At 42.5% G+C, this 18,526-nt stretch overlaps 1 protein-coding gene across 1 annotated transcript in view; it reads left to right on the plus strand.

Annotated features, from left to right (window-relative positions):
* Nucleotides 1-18,526, plus strand: part of RALBP1 (ralA binding protein 1) — a 43,944-nt gene that overhangs the window by 13,423 nt on the left and 11,995 nt on the right. The window contains exons 2-6 of the mRNA XM_061131099.1: nucleotides 8,347-8,643; nucleotides 10,001-10,459; nucleotides 13,673-14,022; nucleotides 15,380-15,541; nucleotides 16,555-16,686. Of these exons, the coding sequence (XP_060987082.1) occupies nucleotides 8,400-8,643; nucleotides 10,001-10,459; nucleotides 13,673-14,022; nucleotides 15,380-15,541; nucleotides 16,555-16,686 (1,347 nt within the window). The 5' untranslated portion in view covers nucleotides 8,347-8,399. The remainder of the gene's footprint in view (nucleotides 1-8,346; nucleotides 8,644-10,000; nucleotides 10,460-13,672; nucleotides 14,023-15,379; nucleotides 15,542-16,554; nucleotides 16,687-18,526) is intronic.

Below are 18,526 nucleotides of genomic sequence, written 5' to 3' on the forward strand. Positions count from 1 at the left end.
GAGTAGAGTTCCTTACGGCCTATAAAATTTTGTGTAAGTGAGAAGTGTGGTTATTGGGCCTCAGCAGTTTGTAGAATAGCCTGATTTATGCAGAGTTCCTGCCTTCTTTCTGGGAGTCTGGGACTTCAGTACCCGCTCCACAGAGAACATTGCTGTGACCGGTCTCCTCGGGGACCTTGGGCTGACTGAGGAGCAGTCAGAAACCCCTGGTGCTTCATATGTGTCCCCATGTCTCCCCTGCCAGGGGGCCTTGGGAGCATACGCCTGGTTCCTCTGGACTCAGCCCCTTGTCCTTTGCTTTTTTTTGCTTTGTATCCTTTCTCTGTAATAAGTCTTAGCCTGAGCTTGACTGTGTGCTTACTGATCTGAGTCCTCCTAGTGAATCGATTACCCCAGGGTGGCCTTGGGGACCCCATCCCAGTGTCAAGACTCATAGGCAAAATGCTGTGTTCCCTACCCCCCAAGTTTTATAGCTGAAGGTTGCCTTTCAGCTATTTGTTTTGGTGTTTATTTCCTTTACCTAAGTAATATCCTTAAACTGCTGTTTTTGAAGATGGCAGTTTTGGATGTCCTCTGTTACCGGGGCGTTAGGTGGATGAGGATTTGGGTCTCTGAGGTGCTTCCCCGGGTCCCCTGCCCCCAGCCCTCCAGCATAGTCATGCCCTGCAGAGCGTTTGGTTCCATCAGTCAGCATCCATCGTTTTCATTGTGATTATTACCGAAGCATTGTGTAATCCTGAGCCAGGCAGAGGACTACAGTTTCATTTTCCCATCTACCTTTTTTCTTAAAGTTAACGGTTGTCTCTTACTGTTATTTGTTTTTTACTCTGTTTTTATGGCAGATTTGTTCCCAAAGCTCCAGTCTTCTTATTCTTTTCCACACAGGCAGATGTCTTGGAACCCTTCTTCCCTGGGTCACGGGGACTGTGTCACCAGCTGGCCACAGGCCTGCTTTTCCTGGATTCTTTGCTGCCCATCAGGTCACATCTCAGGTCGTCAAGTCTCTTGGGCAAGTGTGCAGGGAATACAGTCCTTGCCCCTGTGTGTCTGAAGTGTCTTTATTCTACCTGTACACTTGGGTGGTGGTTGAAACTGGTTTTCTTATCAGAATTTTGAATATGTTTGTTTATTGTCTGTAAATTTCCAGTGTCCTGTTTGGCAAGCTGATCATGATCTTTTGTGATTTGCTTGTCCTGTTCCTGCCTGGTAATCGTCTCTGTCCCTTGTTCCCTGAGGCCTCATGGTGTGCTCCGAGGGGTCTCTGCACGTATGGTGTTGGTGCTTAGTGGTCCCTTGTGATCTGGATGCTCTTTAATTCTGAGAAAATCTGAAGAACAAGAATGTATTTTGTATGCACACATGCTTATGAAGTTGGACACCCCCAGATAGTAGGTTAATGGGAGTCAGTGCTCAGTATATACTAACGAGCCAGTGTCTGGATTCCTTGGTAGAAATTTAGGTTAGAGACTTTCCATTTACAGATTATTATTATTATTTATTTTTTTTTGCAGATACCACTTTATTATTTTCATTTTTTATTTTTTTCATTTATTTTTATTAGTTGGAGGCTAATTACTTTTCAGTATTGTAGTGGTTTTTGCCATACATTGACATGAATCAGCTGTGGATTTACATGTGTTCCCCTTCCTGATTCCCCCCTCCCCAGATTATTTTTAAAAACCATAAAAACTAAGGAAAAGCTGCTTCCAGTGACTTTTAGGCTATATTTAATAAAAATTGTTTATAAATATTGGATTTGTTTAACTTGTGAACTAGTTAAGCAAGCTGTTGGTTTTTTGGAAGAGGCCCTTGTCTGTGTAGATATTATCAGATTTAATGAGTCATTAGAGTTATTTTCAAAACCTCGTTTCAGGAGACTTCAGTTTAGCAGTCTGTCTTTCCTGCTGATACTGCTCTGTCCTTTGGCATGGGTGAGTGGTTCCTCTTACGTGTGCTGATTAATACTGGTACATGAGGGGAAGAGACTGTTGGGAACAGTGTATATCCTGGTTCTTTAGAGGAGCGAAGTTTTTTAAGTCTTTATTAAGTTTGAGTCTGATTTTGTGAAACTTATTTTTGGCTTTACCCCAGTTAAAACTGTCATAACTATTCTTTTTACATGAAATATTTAATTTCAAAGGTATAATTTGGGGGATTCTAAAGTAAAATTCTAGATGTATTGTTTTTGCTATATACTTTTATTAGTTTTTGTTAGTTATTATAGAAGTCACATTTTTTTCCCTTAAATTCTCTCTGGAGAGAGATTTTTCCCCAAGTAGCCATAGGTTTTCATTTGGGAAAGACTGGAAATAGACATTCCTATTGCAGTGATTTTGGGTATGGGGGGCTGGGAGGGGATGTCAACCATTAGGGTAAGAGTGGCAACATTTGAGGAGAGTTCATATTTTTAATGGCTTATGATCATCTCTGCATAGCATCCGTGGCTTTTCCCCTAATCTGTGAGATTTTATTGAGGGCTAATTTATATTCAGTGATAGGCACAGTTTAATTTTTCGTGTGTGTGTGTGACCCCATGGGTAGATCTAGAGGGCATTTTGCTAAGTGAGATAAGTCGGACAGAGAAAACAGATATGATCTCAGTTATGTGTAGAATCTGAAAAATAAGACAAAATGAAAATAGACTCATAGATGCAGAGAACAAATGTGTGGTTGCCAGAAGGGAAGGAGGTGGAGGGTTGAATAGATGAAGGGGATCAGGAGGTGCAAACCCCTGGTTATTAAAAGAAAAGCCTCAGGATGTAACGTGCAGCATAAGGAATGTGGAATAATGTTGAAATAACTTTGTGTGGAGACAGGTGGTTACTAGGCTCACCACTGGTCATCATTTCAAAATGGACGGAAATGTCAAAGCACTAGTACACCTGAAACTAACACAACAGTGTGTGTGTCAGCGGTGTTTCATTAAGACGTGTTTCGGCAAATGTGTATGTGTGTGTAGCCCACATGCCTGTCAGGACATAGAACACAGCCATCACCCTGGAGAGTTCTCTCTAGCTGCTCTGTACTCCGTCCCTGCCTCTTCCCCAAACGCCAGGACCACAGTTCTAGATTCTTGTGATGGAGATGTTTGCCTCTTCCAGAACTTCATGTAAATAGTCATACACTATGTAATCTTGGGTGTCTGCAGTGCTGTCTTGAAGTTCATCTGTTTTGTTGTATGAATGACTTGTTTATTTCAAAAAATGCTAGTATTCCATTGTGTGAATATATTACCGCTTGTATTACTGCTTGTTTATCCAGTCTTGTTAATGGCAATGTGATTCTGTTTTTTATCTGTTATGAATACAGTTACTCTGATCATGCCTTTGTGTGAACATGTTTCCATTTCTCTGGGGTAAATACTCAGGAGTGGAATTGCTGGGTCATAAGGTAAGGATTTAACTAGAAGATACTGCCAAATAGTAATACTTTTCCAAAGTGGTTAAATGTTACATTCCCACCAGCAATGTATTAAATTTCTAGTGCCCCACATCCTCACCAACATTAGGAATTATAGCTGTGTTTGCACTTCAGCCATTTGGGATGGTGTCTATTGATAGCTTGTTGTGGTTTTAATTTCCATTTCTTTGATGTTTAGTGATGTGAGGGTTTTTTCATGGGCTTATTGACCAGTCATAGACTTTCTTTTGTAAATTGTTTGCTTGATTTTGCCTATTTTTGTTTTGGATTGTTTATTGTTGAATTGTAGAGGTTCTGTATATATCCTGGATTTAAGTCTTTTGTGAGACACAAACACACACACACACACACTGTAAGTGTGTTCTCCACATCTTGGCCTTGACTCTTAATTTTCTTCCTAGTGTCTTTTGATGAGCAAAAGTTTTTGCTTTTGATAAAAAGTCTAGTTTGTGGACTTTTAATTCTGTAGTTAATTGCTTTCTGTTCCTGTCTGGGAAATTCTACCCCCAAGGGCTCACAAATGTGTTTTATTTAGAAGTTTTAAGTTGTTAGCAGTGAACTGCTGTGTCTAGTTGGTCATGCACACTTTATGGTGATGCGATGGAGGGCTGACCTCTCTTCCCCACATGGTTACTCTGCGCCACTTGCTGAAGACTTTCCTTGCCCCATAAATTCCTTTGGAGCCTTTCTTGACAGGCAGTTGACTGGGTATATGCGTGCCTCTGCGAAGATTCTATTTTGTTCACTAACCTGTCCGCCCTTGCTGGAGTACCATCTGTCATGGTTACGTCTCTCTAGTGGGGTAGACCACAGAGTAGACTCTGTCGTCTGTCTACTGGACGGAGTAGACTGCGTCTTCTGAAGTTTTCTGTCTGGAAGGACCGCCCACTTCTGGTCCTTCAGCTGAGAGGGCTGGCTTTTGTCATCGCTGGTATTTCTGGCATCTTTTGCTGCAAGTCTGCGATGCAAAGGCAAAAAGAACCCTCCAGGAACAGTGTTGGTCCTCGTGTTCAAGGCCCGGTCCTGTCTGCCTTCTTTGCCTGTCAGTGTGTGGTCTGTTTCTTAACTCTGCTGACATCTTTCTTAAATGTTGACAAGTTTTACATCACTTCTCCTCGTGCCTCAGAAGTAGGAATTTCTTTTTTTTTTCTCCTCGCCTTCGGCTGTTTATGCTGAAAGTCACCGTGGACCCTTCGAGGCCTGTCTCTTCTGCCCACTCACTCAGGAAGCTGAGGTGTGCTCTGGCTCCCTGAGCTCGGGACCATCCCTGCACCTCTGTGCCCGCCTCGCTCCGTCCTGTGCGCCTGTGGCCGCTCCTCCCAGCCGTGCATGGCTGAGTCAGGGCAGCAGCTGTTCCTCCGGAGTGGTTTTTGCAAGATCGTCTCTTCAGTATGTCAGAAAGAGGACTCTTCCCTGTCAGCCCAGCGTGCAGACCACAGACTGGGGGGTGGGCCAGACCCGCCTGCATTCTGTGGTTCGTGGTCCTGCCCTCATGCCTCTCAGCCCCAGCCTGTCACTTCTGGACTTGAACTTGGTGATGACCTCCTCAGCTCGGCACCTGCTGGCTTTCAGTTCAGACCCATCTTGTCTTTCCATGTCTTTTCTGTTGCTTCTTCATGAATCTGCTCCCATCAGACCTGTCTTCTTGGTGTTCTCATAGCAAGCCCCACGTTTCTGCTTGTGTCATTAATATGCTGCTCCTCCGGGCATAAGTGTGCTCGTGTGTGTGTGTGCGCACACATTACTTCACTTCTCTGAGCCTTAGTTCTACTGTTTGTAAACCTGGGAAAACACTTTTCTCACAGGGCATGTTAGGTTGATGTGAAAGTTCCTAATACCACAGAATTCAAATAAAATATGGGTTTCCTTTCTTTGTTTCTGTAGTTAAAAGTTGAGGCTGAGGGCCAGGTCATTTCTCCTCGTCTTTGTGTCATCCGCGGGATACAGTGTGTTGAGAACGTGGAAGAGACTTGTTAGTGGGTTTAGTTAGTTAAGGAAACGTCTGACCACTTCCCGTGCAGCCTGTGCTGTGTTAAATGTTGGGCTTGTGAATTACTGGGAAAGATGGCCCCATGCACAGGTCCTTAAGGCCCAGTGCTGGCGTCCAGGTGTGCGCCTTGATTCTGTAGCTCGGGAGGCGGGCACAGCTTAGCCTGGGCCACGTGAGGCATGAGCAGGGATTCCTGGAGAAAGGGGTGCTGGTACTTGATCCTTTTTTTAACAGCTTTATTTAGGTGTAATTTGTATACCATAAGATTTCACCCACTTAAAATGTCAATTTACAGTTTGTAACCATCACCACAATCCAGATCTGGACTGTTCCCATCACTCCAGAAAGATTCCTTGTGCCCATCTGTGGGCCTAATGTGGAAAGACGAGTATGAGCTGGCTGAGCAGGAATCCTGGAAGGAAGGCTGGGTCCCGGGGCGCGGAGGAGACAGAGTGCAGGGAGGTGTGTGACCCGGGGCTGTGTCAAGCTGTGCTCCTTCCCACACCTGTGTTTTGGTTCTCCGGTCTTCAGACCTCAGTTGCCTCACCTGTGGTGTATAACCAGTAGGCTGGTGGCATCTTCAGTTCAGTCGCCCATTCGTGTCTGACTCTTTGCGACCCCATGAATCGCAGCATCCCAGGCCTCCCTGTCCATCACCAACTCCCAGAGTTTACTCAAACTCATGCCCATCAAGTCGGTGATGCCATCCAGCCATCTCATCCTCTGTCGTCCCCTTCTCCTGCCCCCAGTCCCTCCCAGCATCAGGGTCTTTTCCATTGAGTCAACTCTTTGCATGAGGTGGCCAAAGTACTGGAGTTTCAGCTTCAGCAGGTGGCATCTTAGCTCTGTTTAAACTCTCATCCCTTCAGTTAAGGGAAGAAAAGAATGTACTTAAAAAAAAAAAAAAAAAAAAAAAGGCAACATCAGGACCCATGAGGTAAAACCAGAGAATTAGAGTGACAGCGATGCTTACAGTTCCTTTGATGAAATTTCTCGTTTAATGTTTTTCCTGTTTAGGTAAGTAGTAGTGTATACTGTACTGGTAGAAAACTGATGAAATGCAAAAAAGTGAAAAGATCACTTATAACCTTATAATTCAGAGATAATTATCACTAAAGTTCCCTTGTTCTTACATTTTTCGTGTGCTTATGTATTTAAAAGTAGATACTGTGCTGTAAATTGCTTTCCTCAGACTATTAAATATCGTCAAAAACAATTTTTATGAGACTAAAAAAACATGGCCTGTTCATTTGAAAAACGTGATAATAGCAGTACAAGTGATAGATGGGCATGGTAAGGCTCAAAATAAAATCTTTCTCTCCCTCTTTTACAACTTAGGAGAATTAACAATGGTTAATTATGTCAGAGATGGCTTGTGTGTGACTTTACATTGCATTATTTGGATCAAGCCTAATTTAATGTGTCTTTTATTGATAGCCATTTAGATTTTGCTGTCTTTGCTTTCACAATGCTAAAGTGATTATTTTCACGTGCACGTCTTTGAATGCTTGTAAAAGGATGTCTGAAGGATAAGTTCCTAAAAAGAGGAGTTCTTAGATCAAAGAGAGCACATTTAAAATTTTGATAGATTTTGCCAAATTGCTTTTCAGAAAAGACTGAGCTGGTTCATACTTAAGCTGTTAGTGGATATTCTCCCTTAGTGGATATTCACATCCTTACCAGCACTTGGTATGCTGGTATATTATAGACCTTTTTTGTTCTTTGCCAGTCTGATGTTATAAAAATTCTAACTTACTGTCTTATGTTCTTAAAATTGCAGTTGTACTTGAATAGTTATTTTCATGTGGATATTAGTCATTTTCCTGTGAACTGCTTCACATTCTTGCTATGTTGAAATTTTCATTGATATGTGAGAACTCTGCTTTTTAGAAAAGTTTGCTATCATAATTTACACATTTTTTTTCATATTTGTTTGTCTTTTGACTTTGTTTTTATCAGTGATCACTTGTGTTTGTGTGTTTTTAAAATTTCAAAATCACTCTAAGTCAGTGCAAAGAGAAACAAGTGATTCTGGTAGTATTTCAAATGAATATTAGAAAAACATTAAAGAGGATTAAGAACTAACACAATTTACTTTTGAACATGGTACTTTAAACTGTGTACCATTGTCTAAAGAAGAAAAATGTGAACAGATCTTGAACTTTTCTTACATTTGTACTTTTTTATTATTTCTTTCAAAAATTTTATTATTGAGATATAGCTGGATTACAGTGTTAATAATTGCTGTGTGGCACTGTGACTCAGTTATACATAGATATACACACATATGTGTTCTTTTTCATGTTTTCCATTCTGGTTTCTCACATATTGAGTACAGTTCCCTGTACTATACAGTAGAACCTTGTTATTTACCCACATTTGTCCTTTGTAGTGTCCATTCTAGCAAAACTGTGTATAGTTTAGGAATGAGCAAATGAGGTTCTTCCTTTGTTAGCTGTATCAACACATGGATTGTCTAATGCAGTATGTAACTGCAGCTAATGATCTATAACTGTGTTAATCACTACTTCTGTCACTTTAACTGTTTTGTAAATTTTACTTATGATACTGAACTATTCATGTATAGTTTATAAGAGTCTTCTTGTTATTCATGGTTATTTGGTCATAACTTAAGAAAAATTAAGGTTTTCTGTTGGATACCAATCAAAATGAAACCCCTTACAGTGGGCTCTTTTTAGGAGAAACTCTGTGTCCTGCCTTGCTGTCCTTATGTCCTTTCATTTGGTTAATTTTCCTCACACTTGAAGATCCAGTGCTTTCAGCTTTTTGAGAACCAACGTGCATGTGTGATGCATGAATGCAACTCAAGGTGACAAAACCAGCAGCGGTTCTTAAGGGGGAGTGTGCCGAGCTGTGCGTCTGTCTCCTGCCCCGGGTGGTGGTCACAGGTGACCGTGATGCTCTGTCTCCCGCAGGTGTGATGGATAGGTGACCGAGAAGCCCTCCTCGCTGTCGTCAGGGAGGCAGCATGACCGAGTGCTTCCTGCCCCCCACCAGCAGCCCCAGTGAGCACCGCAGGGTGGAGCATGGCAGCGGGCTCACCCGCACCCCCAGCTCTGAGGAGATCAGCCCCACCAAGTTTCCCGGGCTGTACCGCACAGGCGAGCCCTCACCCCCCCACGACAGCCTCCACGAGCCTCCCGACGTAGTGTCTGACGATGAGAAGGACCATGGGAAGAAGAAGGGAAAGTTCAAGAAGAAGGAAAAGAGGAGTAAGTGCCGTTCCCTCTGTGCTGTGGCTTTAGTCCTGATACATTTCTGCTCTAGTCACGTGTCCCTGCCATCCCATATCCAGGGACTCCTGTTTTATATTTTCTTTTCAGGGTCTCAGTTTTTGTATTTTAGGGTCTTACTATCGCAAGTAAAAGTACTGAATTTCCAGAAGTGGTAAAGTTTTCTTAAGTTGGTTTTTAAAAATAATGTATGAAAAGTAAATGTTGAAATTTTGTGCTTATGGAGTCTTACTGTCTTGGTGAGGTTGTATAGGCCAGTTGGAGTACATGGTAAAGAAAGTGTGTTTGTTTTCTTTTTTCCTTTTTGTATTTGTTTTCTTAAGCAGATGCCACAACACACCTATATGGGATTCCTGTTCTGTAAGGAGGATGATAGCTTTCTATTATTGGGTTGGCCAGAAAGTTTGGGTTTTCCTGTAAGATGTAACAGAAAAACTCAAATGAACTTTTTGGCCATCCAATATCATGCTCTTCTTTTTTTTTTTATCATGCTCTTCTTTTGCCATTCTGGTTGGTGTGGAGTTCGTGGTATTTTAACTAGAGGGAAATTTATGCAAAACCTTTAATCTCTATTGTAAAATCTCTATTATTAATCTCTATTTTAGCTTGTAAGATATTTGGCTAAAGAAAAGAACAGGAGAGTTTTAGATGTTTAAAAAAAAAACAAAAAACAAGGAAGCCAAACTAGGACAGCTCTGATACTGAGTAGCTGTCAGTGTGAAGCCCAGGCTTCTGACTCAGGGGCGGGGCTGACGCTCGAGGTTAGGGGTTTCCTGGTCGGTTCTCCCCAGAGGAGGCTCAGTCCCTGCTGCTGGCCCCAGAGGGGACTTACCAGCCAGAGACCCGGGAGCCAGATGCGGTGGGGAGGAAAAGCACCTACACAGTCCTGCATCTCCAGTTGTGACTGCAGACGGCTTCAGATTACAGGAACCAAATAGCAGAACCTAAGCTAAGAGGAGTGTAGGTTAGAGGAGGTTCTTCTGACTGTGAAGGAACGTTGTGTCTGATGGTGTGATTTTTTCCAAATAAGTTGAAATAATAAATAATCATTTACAGTAATGTGGTTTGTAAAAGTTCCTCTTGCACACATGTATAAAAGAAAACCAGTTGCAAGGGTAACTATCTCTGGGCACATTGCCCTCTTGTGGTTGAGAGATGTCACAACAACACCTTTCAGCTGAGATGAGTGGCTGGGAGAACAGGAGGGCTGGGCCACAGGTGGAAAGCTAGGTCACCAAGGCCAGGTGACTCTCCTTTGGTCCTGTTTTAAACATAGAAAATGGACAGTGTGACATTCAGCAGACTGTGACTCACGCTCCCTGCGTTTCTTTGGCAGCTGAAGGCTATGCTGCCTTTCAGGAAGATAGTTCGGGGGATGAAGCCGAAAGTCCTTCCAAAATGAAGAGGTCCAAGGGGATCCACGTCTTCAAGAAGCCCAGCTTTTCTAAAAAGAAAGAGAAGGATTTTAAAATAAAAGAGAAACCCAAAGAGGAAAAACATAAAGAAGAAAAGCACAAAGAGGAGAAGCATAAAGAGAAGAAGTCAAAAGACTTGACAGCAGCCGACGTGGTTAAACAGTGGAAGGAGAAGAAGAAGAAGAAGAAGCCGATTCAGGAGCCAGAGGTGCCTCAGCTGGACGTCCCGAGCCTCAGGCCCATCTTCGGGATCCCACTGGCCGATGCGGTGGAGAGGACCATGATGTATGATGGTGTGCGGCTGCCCGCGGTCTTCCGGGAGTGCGTGGACTACGTGGAGAAGCACGGCATGAAGTGCGAGGGCATCTACAGGGTGTCAGGTGAGGGCTGCACCAGTCGCTACCAGTCGGCTTGCTTCTGTGTTTCAAAGGAAGGAGCAGGATACTTGTGAGCAAGATTGTGACATGGGTCCTAAGCCTCATTCATGTCCTTGGTCCTTCCAGTTGAACAAAGGCCCCCACACTGTGTCCGTGTGTGTATGTGCATGTGTATGCGCGTGCTGCCTTTTTTACTCGATCCCCACGCCCCCATTAGGAGGATTCACAGTGGGTTCATTGTGCAGCGACTGGCGCATGTGGGCAGCACCCCTCACCTGGGTGCCCCCGAGAGTCTGGGTGCTGGGAGGAGGTCAGCGGGGAGGAAGGACGTCTGGCGTCTCGGTTCAGGATGTGTCTTGGCCACGAGACACAGTGACTGACGATGTCGTGTAAGTATTTCCTCAGTTTATCTGAGGGATGGACTGTTCTTGCTAAGTGTTTAGACCCCAGGGGTGGATTCCTTTAGGTCAGGTGTGGCTCTGACATGATGTTAGTGAAGTCTAGGTTCCATTTTCCTACATTCCATGTATGTGAAAACTTACATCTCATACTTGGCAGGAGTGTGATTCCTATTGGGTGTCTAAAGTCAGGCAAGACACGTGTGGTCCAAAATTGAGACTCTGTTCTTACAAAGCAGTGTGGCTTTGGTGTTGGTGCAGGATGCAAGTCCTACCTGTGCGACATCTGTGCTGTCGCTTATCACCTTCCCATGACTGAGGCTGTAACATGCATCATTGCTCATGCACATTCATGATGAGTTAGATCATACACGTTTAGAATAAAAAGACTAGATTTAGTTTTTCCATCTAATTGGTTCATGCACATTTCTTGAAGGTAGATTTGATATGCCCTTTCTTTGTTAAGAAAGGGCAGGCATGTTTGATAACTGGGGAGACCTTTACGTAGCCTGCAGATAACATGTCATTTAAGAGTGTTTTGGCTAATAAGCTGCTATTTTATAGAAAATAAGAAAATGAATTAGGCACTGAATTTTAACTTATGACTTCTTAGTTACATAAACACATTTAACTGAATGTAAAACTTGCCTTTTAAGAAAAATTAATGATGGATTTTTAAAGATCTACATGATACTAACATAGCTGCTTCTCGCTTGTGATTTTGATAGGCATGAGGAAATTTCATTTTAGGCGAAAGCTTCTCTGAAGGTTCCTACAGTGTTGTTCAGAGGATTCTTTGGACTTTGTCCTGATTTTTTATGTTTGTATTCTTTTGGAGATGAGGGTGTGGAGTGTCTTCTCTATTCAACACTGAACTGCTCCCCTGGTCCTTGGCTCCTTGAGAATGAGCACCCTCTTTGATCAGTTTTGTATTTATTTGTGAGGCTCTGGCAGAACACTGCATTCAGCGTTCTGGACTGCAGAACTGTGCATGTGACTTTGCTTTTCTAATACTAGTAGTATCGCTTTCTCATGGAGAACTTTGATTCGCACTTATTCATGTCCAAGTTCTAGTTTTAAAACTAATCTATTTTCATCTGCTCTTTCTGTACCTGGGACTTTGAAGTGTTCAGTTTTTAAAAGGAAAGCATTTTGGTAACAATTTCCGAGTAACAGACCAAACACATATGCTAATTGTTCACTTGTGCCATTTTCTGGGCAGGCACTGCTGGGGCAAAATTACATATCTACAAGGTGTTCATGAGAGAGAGAGGAGGTCATGAGGAATTTCAGTTGAAGTTAGACTCACCATGTTCTATTCAGAAAAGTAAGAAAATAGGAATTATTTTCTAACTTTTCCACTCAAAATGAAGATTGTAGCAAAATAAAATCTATATTATTATTTTCCTATTTGGAATTGCTGGTTTTATTTTGTCAGTGCTGGATTAAGTTACTGATTTATTGTGATGCCATTAGAAGGTTTTATAATGTTTACCATTACAGTGTCAGCCTCAGTTAATGGCTTGTTTTTAATAACTGGCCTAAAGTTTTTTTTTTAATTGAAGTATAGTTGATGTACAATATTCTATAAGTTTCAGAGCTATAACACAGTGATTCACTATTTTTAAAGATTATACTGCACTTATAGTTATTGTGAAATATTGGCTGTATTCCCTGTGCTGTACTGTGGAGTGTATTTATTTTGTGCATGGTAGTTTGTACCTCTTAGTACCCTCCCTCTAGCTTAGCCCTCACTCTTCCTCTCTCCTCTGGTAACCACTGACTTGTTCTCTGTGTCTGAGTCTGCTTCTTTTCTGGTACATTCACTGCTTTATTTGTTTAGATTCCATAAAAGAAGTACTGGTCTTTCTCTGACTTATTTCATGTAGCAGCACCCTCCAGGTGGAGCCATGCTGTTGCCAGTGGCAGGATTTCATGTTTTTTTTATAGCTGAGTGGTATTCTGTTGTGTGTAGCATCACACGTTAGCCTGAAGTTTCAAGTATTGAAGACAGTGGAAGCTACCTTGTGCTCTCGTGAGCGAGCAGTCAGTGTCATTGAATTCTGTCTTAAATGCAGATTGGAGTCAAGACTTACATACTTAGTGTCTGAGAAACATTTATGTGTGTTTCTTTCTGACCAGTAAGAAAAGCAAAACAATTTGATTTTAGTAACCCAGATTTCACTTTTTTTTTTGGTTCTAGCCCTGTTTCAGATTAAGAAAACATGTAAAGAATTTAAACTTAGAAATTAGATGCATATTATTTATTGGGGAATGATTTTGAAACAGTTTGTTTAGATGGTGAGCTCACCTTTTCCATTTGATACAATTTTTGTTGATAAAAAAGTACTTACAAAAAAAAAGTACTTACCCATTGCAGCGTGCTTTTGTGTACTGAGTTGTATTTTATATGGTTAGTCTTGTGACTGGTTAGAAAAAGCAGTTGGCCACTCATGTAGAGGAAGGCTTATGCTTGAATTGTAGTTTAACTTTTGCCTACTTAATCTTTAAAAACATATTTTCCCTGAATCGATTGGCGTATTTGCTTAGTGTTTCTGTGTTTGCTGTGATATTTGTTCTGAATATTGTTTTTCCATTATCATTTAGCGTTTGGCTAAATTCGTTTTCCGAGTATAGTCTTCTATCTTATTTACGGAGGAATTGTGTGAACAATATGCAGACAAACAGTTAACATGCCAGGTTGGCTCTTTTCCCATCTCCCTCAGGGGTGATGGTGGGCATGCTGGGGAAGAAAGCTGTGTGTTTGATTTTTTTTTTTCTTGATACTTTTTTTTGTTCTGAATTTGAATGTTCTCAGGAATTAAATCCAAGGTGGACGAGCTGAAAGCAGCCTACGACAGAGAGGAGTCTCCAAACTTGGAAGAGTATGAGCCGAACACGGTGGCCAGTTTGCTGAAGCAGTACCTGCGGGACCTGCCTGAGAACCTGCTGACCAAGGAGCTCCTGCCTCGCTTCGAGGAGGCGTGTGGCCGGAGCTCAGAGGCCGAGAAGGTGCAGGAGTTCCAGCGCCTGCTGGAAGAGCTGCCCGAGTGCAGCCGCCTTCTCATCTCCTGGCTCATTGTGCACATGGACCATGTTATTGCCAAGGAACTGGAAACAAAAATGAACATCCAGAACATTTCCATAGTGCTCAGCCCCACTGTGCAGGTACACGGCCTTCCTGGCACATGTGTGGGCCCTTGGGGTTGGGGCGAGGGCGCTTCCTATTGCTGAGTCACACACCAAGCAGTGATCCAGGGACAGCGGGCAAGGGCTTGCCCTGAGTGTTGCTGTTCTCTTTCACAGTGTGGACGGTGTTGACATGGAAGGTGGTGAGCATGTTGTGCCTGTGAAATCTGAGTATTGTCTAGGTTTGGGTGTAGGTCTGTAAGCAGCTCCTAATGACGGTGACCTGTCCTTAGTGCAGGAGGAGCCCCGGGGTACCTGCAGTCCCAGTTCATCTGCAGAGTTTTAAAGATTTCAGTTACTCCATCAAATAGCATTACTGCTCAATCATGTCACACAGACATACAGACTCAGGCCCAAGGGGGCCTAACATTATTCATTTGGTCAGGGACTTAACTTGAGGGTTTCAGTCATGAAGGTTATATAAAGTATTTTATAGAATCTTAACCTGGGGAGGCATTTCAAGGAGGTGGGTGGTGATTCTTTATAATGTAAATTCCTGGTCTTCGTTTCCTGCTGCTCACTTGGTGCTGGGAGTGTGTGAGTTCCTATATTGAAGTTACTGATATTTCACTCAGGCCAGAAACAGAGGGCAGAATGATGAGAGGGGTTATAGTTTTTGTTTTAAGCCCTCTTGGCGAATACACCAGGCTATTATTGGTCACTGTCACATATAACAGTGTATTTTCTTTCACTGAAGATTCCTTCATTGCTTATAGCTTGGAAACAAGATGTTTCTTAAATTTCCTGTCAAGTTTTCAGAATTTGGTAAATATTACATTATTACTTAGTATTTCTATAATAGGGATTATGGTGTCACAGAAAATGCAGGTGTGTTGTCAGAGTAAGTTTTAGGTAGGAAACAGTTTCTTTTACTAGCTATTTAGCCACCTGACATCCTGCTGTCTTAGCATCTGAGCTTTGGAGCTTCCCGGAAGGTGTTTGTCCCTGGAGTGGGGGCTCCCGTGTTCAGCCCAGCTCTGTAGCCACAGGCTTCCCTGTTCCGCAGTTGATCCAGTCGTGTGTGCTAGAATGCCTCATAGTAACTGGAAAATAAAGAACATAGGATTTAAAAAAATCAGTTAATTCTTTAGTGCTAAAGCAGAATAAATCATGATAATCAGCTTCTGTGTCCCTTTCTTGGCTTTTCCCCCAGTCCCTTATAGTGCTGAGTCTACCACTTAACCTGTACTTCCTCATTTTCTTCTTTAAATTGGCCATTAAGTAGCAAAGCATGTCCTGTGACTCCCGAGGATTAAAGGAGGTACTTAGGCAATAGACATAAATGAAATGAAATGAATTTAATGTTTTTCTTGCAAATCCTTTTTTCTTTTTTTAGATTAGCAATCGTGTTCTCTACGTATTTTTCACACACGTGCAAGAGCTCTTTGGAAATGTGACACTGAAGCAAGTGACAAAGCCCTTGCGATGGTCTAACATGGCCACGATGCCCATACTGCCTGAGACCCAGGAGAGCATCAAGGAGGAGATCCGGAGACAGGTGTGTGTGCCCGCCCTCTGGCACCTGAGCCCGCCCTCTGGCCTCCGAGCTGCCCTCGCCCTGACCCTGTGGCAGACTGGGGTGCTGATGGCCCATGAGTCCCTGGTCCTTGAGTACTTCCTGTGTTTATGTAGCTTTCGGGCACAGTCTTCATGGCACACCAAGGTCAGAACTTCCCATGGTGCTGATTCATGCTCATTAAGTCAGGATATCATGGTACACAGCACAGGTTTGGAAGTCAAAAGACCTGGCTTGAAATTCTTGCTCTGCTCCTGACTGACCGAATTAGGCACATTGCTTAACCTCCTTAAGGCTTTGGGATTGCATTTAAAAGTGAGTGCTCTCCTAGGTTTGATCTGAAGATGACCTTAAATGAAGTAATGTGTTAAAAATGTTCAGCAAGGTGCCAGGCATGTTGCAAGCAGTCCAAAAATGTTGCCTTATCTGGACAAGGCTGCTTTTATCGGCTTTATTTTACAGATGAGAATAATGAAAGTTGGCAGAGGTAAATAACTTACTGTGTGTCACCTGGTTATTACCAAGTTGTACAACCAGGATTTGACCCCAGATCTGTGCTTTCCCACTGTCCTTCTCAAATAGCGCTGGTCAGTTGTGTGTGCTTGGCAAGCCCAGTAAGAAACTCAAGACTAAGACATTTACTTACATTTGATTATTATTACATCTTTTGTTTGCATGTAACACATCAGATCCCTGCTCACTTTTCTTCCCTGTCATCTCCAAGTTCCTGTTTCTTAATAGTTGCCATGTTGGGGGAAGGGAATGTGAATTGACTACTGGGAACCAATGTATGCTGGTGGTTTAGAACTTAGTGCTCAGGCAGAAAAGCTAAGGAGGATTTTTCAGTCATAGCCTTGAAAACACAATCTGTGCCATTATGTCATTTCTTTAATGATGACTGAAAAGTAGTCGATTTTGCATCTTTAGAAATGGCATGTGGCTTTAAGATGATAAGACGTGAAATCCTATCCAGTGTGTGGTGTATTACTTCCTAGGAGTTTCTTTTGAATTGTTTACATCGAGATCTACAGGGCGGGATAAAGGATTTATCAAAAGAGGAGAGATTATGGGAAGTACAAAGAATTCTGACAGCCCTCAAGAGAAAACTGAGAGAAGCGAAAAGACAAGTGAGTAAATGTATTCTTTTAGTATATCATGTTTATAATGAAATGTAAAAAGACTGTGCTAAAATCTTTTATATACCATTCTAAGTTACTTTTTTAAAGTATGACAACAAATCCCTTTTGAAGGGAAGTTCCCTGGTGGGAGATTTGGTCACACGTTTCCAGCTCTGGATTATTGATCCTTCAGCTTGGTATCAGGGAAGTGCTTCCTTTAATTTAGGAAGTTGAGTTTTTTAATTAAACTGTTTGACTAAAAGATATCAGTTTTGTTGTTTCCGGCTTGCTTGGACTTGTAAACAGGTTTCCAGGGTGAGAAGCAGTCCAGTGGTGATACGTTTCAAAGGCTGCAGGGGAATTGGAGGCCTTACACATGGAGGTACCGAAGGTCAGGAGGGGTTTTCTTTTCCTGGAAACAGGCAGGTGACACGTTCTGCCTGATGAGCTTGGGGTTTGCAAGCCAGACTGTTGGTCTCCCTCTGGCTCAGTGTGTTGCTGGGCGCTGGGACTCTGTGAGTGTCCCAGCCAGTCTGAGGTTGAGGTCCCACATCTCTGGCCCCTCCTACACCCACGTGCAGATTCAATACCAGGGTCCAAAAGCACTTTCAAGGGACACAAGTTGGCATTTGTCAGACTGGGACCATGTGGTCTGTGGTGGTCGCAGTTGTGGTTCTGCTGAGAGACCAGACATGCCAGTCCTCTATGGCTTGAGGGCTGGCGGTTTGCATGGACATGGTGGTGTCTTTGTCAGAGAGGAGGCAGCGACGAGCTGTCTGCCCTGCACTCTAGGACTGGCAGACGCCCTCTGTGCATTTTTCTTTCTCCTTTTTCCCCTGCTTACCAGATTGTCTATCTTTTGCTTACAGTGCCTGTTTTTAATTACTTCCTTCATGATTTGGCCTGGAATAAGGTTTTGGTGACAGACCCACCAGGCCTCGTGTGGTCATTGTCCACCGTACGGTGTCACCCATCAGCCTTTAACACGGCGTCTTGACCCGTGTGGGTGCGGCTTCCTTTCTCTCGCTTCTGCACCCCTCTTGGATTAAGGAACTGTGACGTAACAAACCAGAGCCAGGACAGAGTGGAGCGGCTTCCCTCTGCTTTGCTAGTTTCTTGAAGCTGTCTTCATGCCTGCTTATTACTTCACAGAATGCAGCAAAGGTTCTATCAAGTTGATTTCAACTTTGAGGAATATATGACTTTTAAAGATTCACTATATTAACAGACTGAAAATAAGAAAAATGATAAGATCATATCAGTAGATGCAGAAAAAGTGTGTGGCAGAATTTGACATTTATTTCTTGATAAAAACTCTTTATCTTTTCAGCCTGATAAACAGCATTTACAGGAAAAAACCTGTGATTTACATTGTACTTCATGGCAAAAGTCTGAATATTTTCTTCTGGGATTGATTGGGTATAGGAGCAAGGATTTCTGCTTTTACTGCTTCTGTTCAACATTGTACTGGAGGGTGTTTTAGCCAGTGCAGCAAAACAAGAAAAAAAGGCATATGGATTGGAGAGAAATTAGTCTTTATACACAGATCATGTGATCATCTCTGTATAAAATCTTAAGGAATCTATACAATATTGAGTATGTGAGTTTAGCAATGCTCTAACATACAAGATCAGATATACGTGTCTGTTGTATTTCTGTATGTTTGCAATGAACTATTGGATAGTGCACCTAAAAAAACAAGACATAAATGATTTAGAAATATGTTTATATCATAATATTGTTAAGATGTTAGGTTTTCCCAAGTTGATCTGTGGATTCAATTCCAATCAAAATTTAAACAGGTGATTTTGTTAGAAATTAATAAGCTTTTCTAAAATCTCTGTGGAGA

This window comes from Dama dama, chromosome 27 (assembly GCF_033118175.1).
Source record: "Dama dama isolate Ldn47 chromosome 27, ASM3311817v1, whole genome shotgun sequence".
NCBI classification, from domain to species: Eukaryota; Metazoa; Chordata; class Mammalia; order Artiodactyla; family Cervidae; genus Dama; species Dama dama.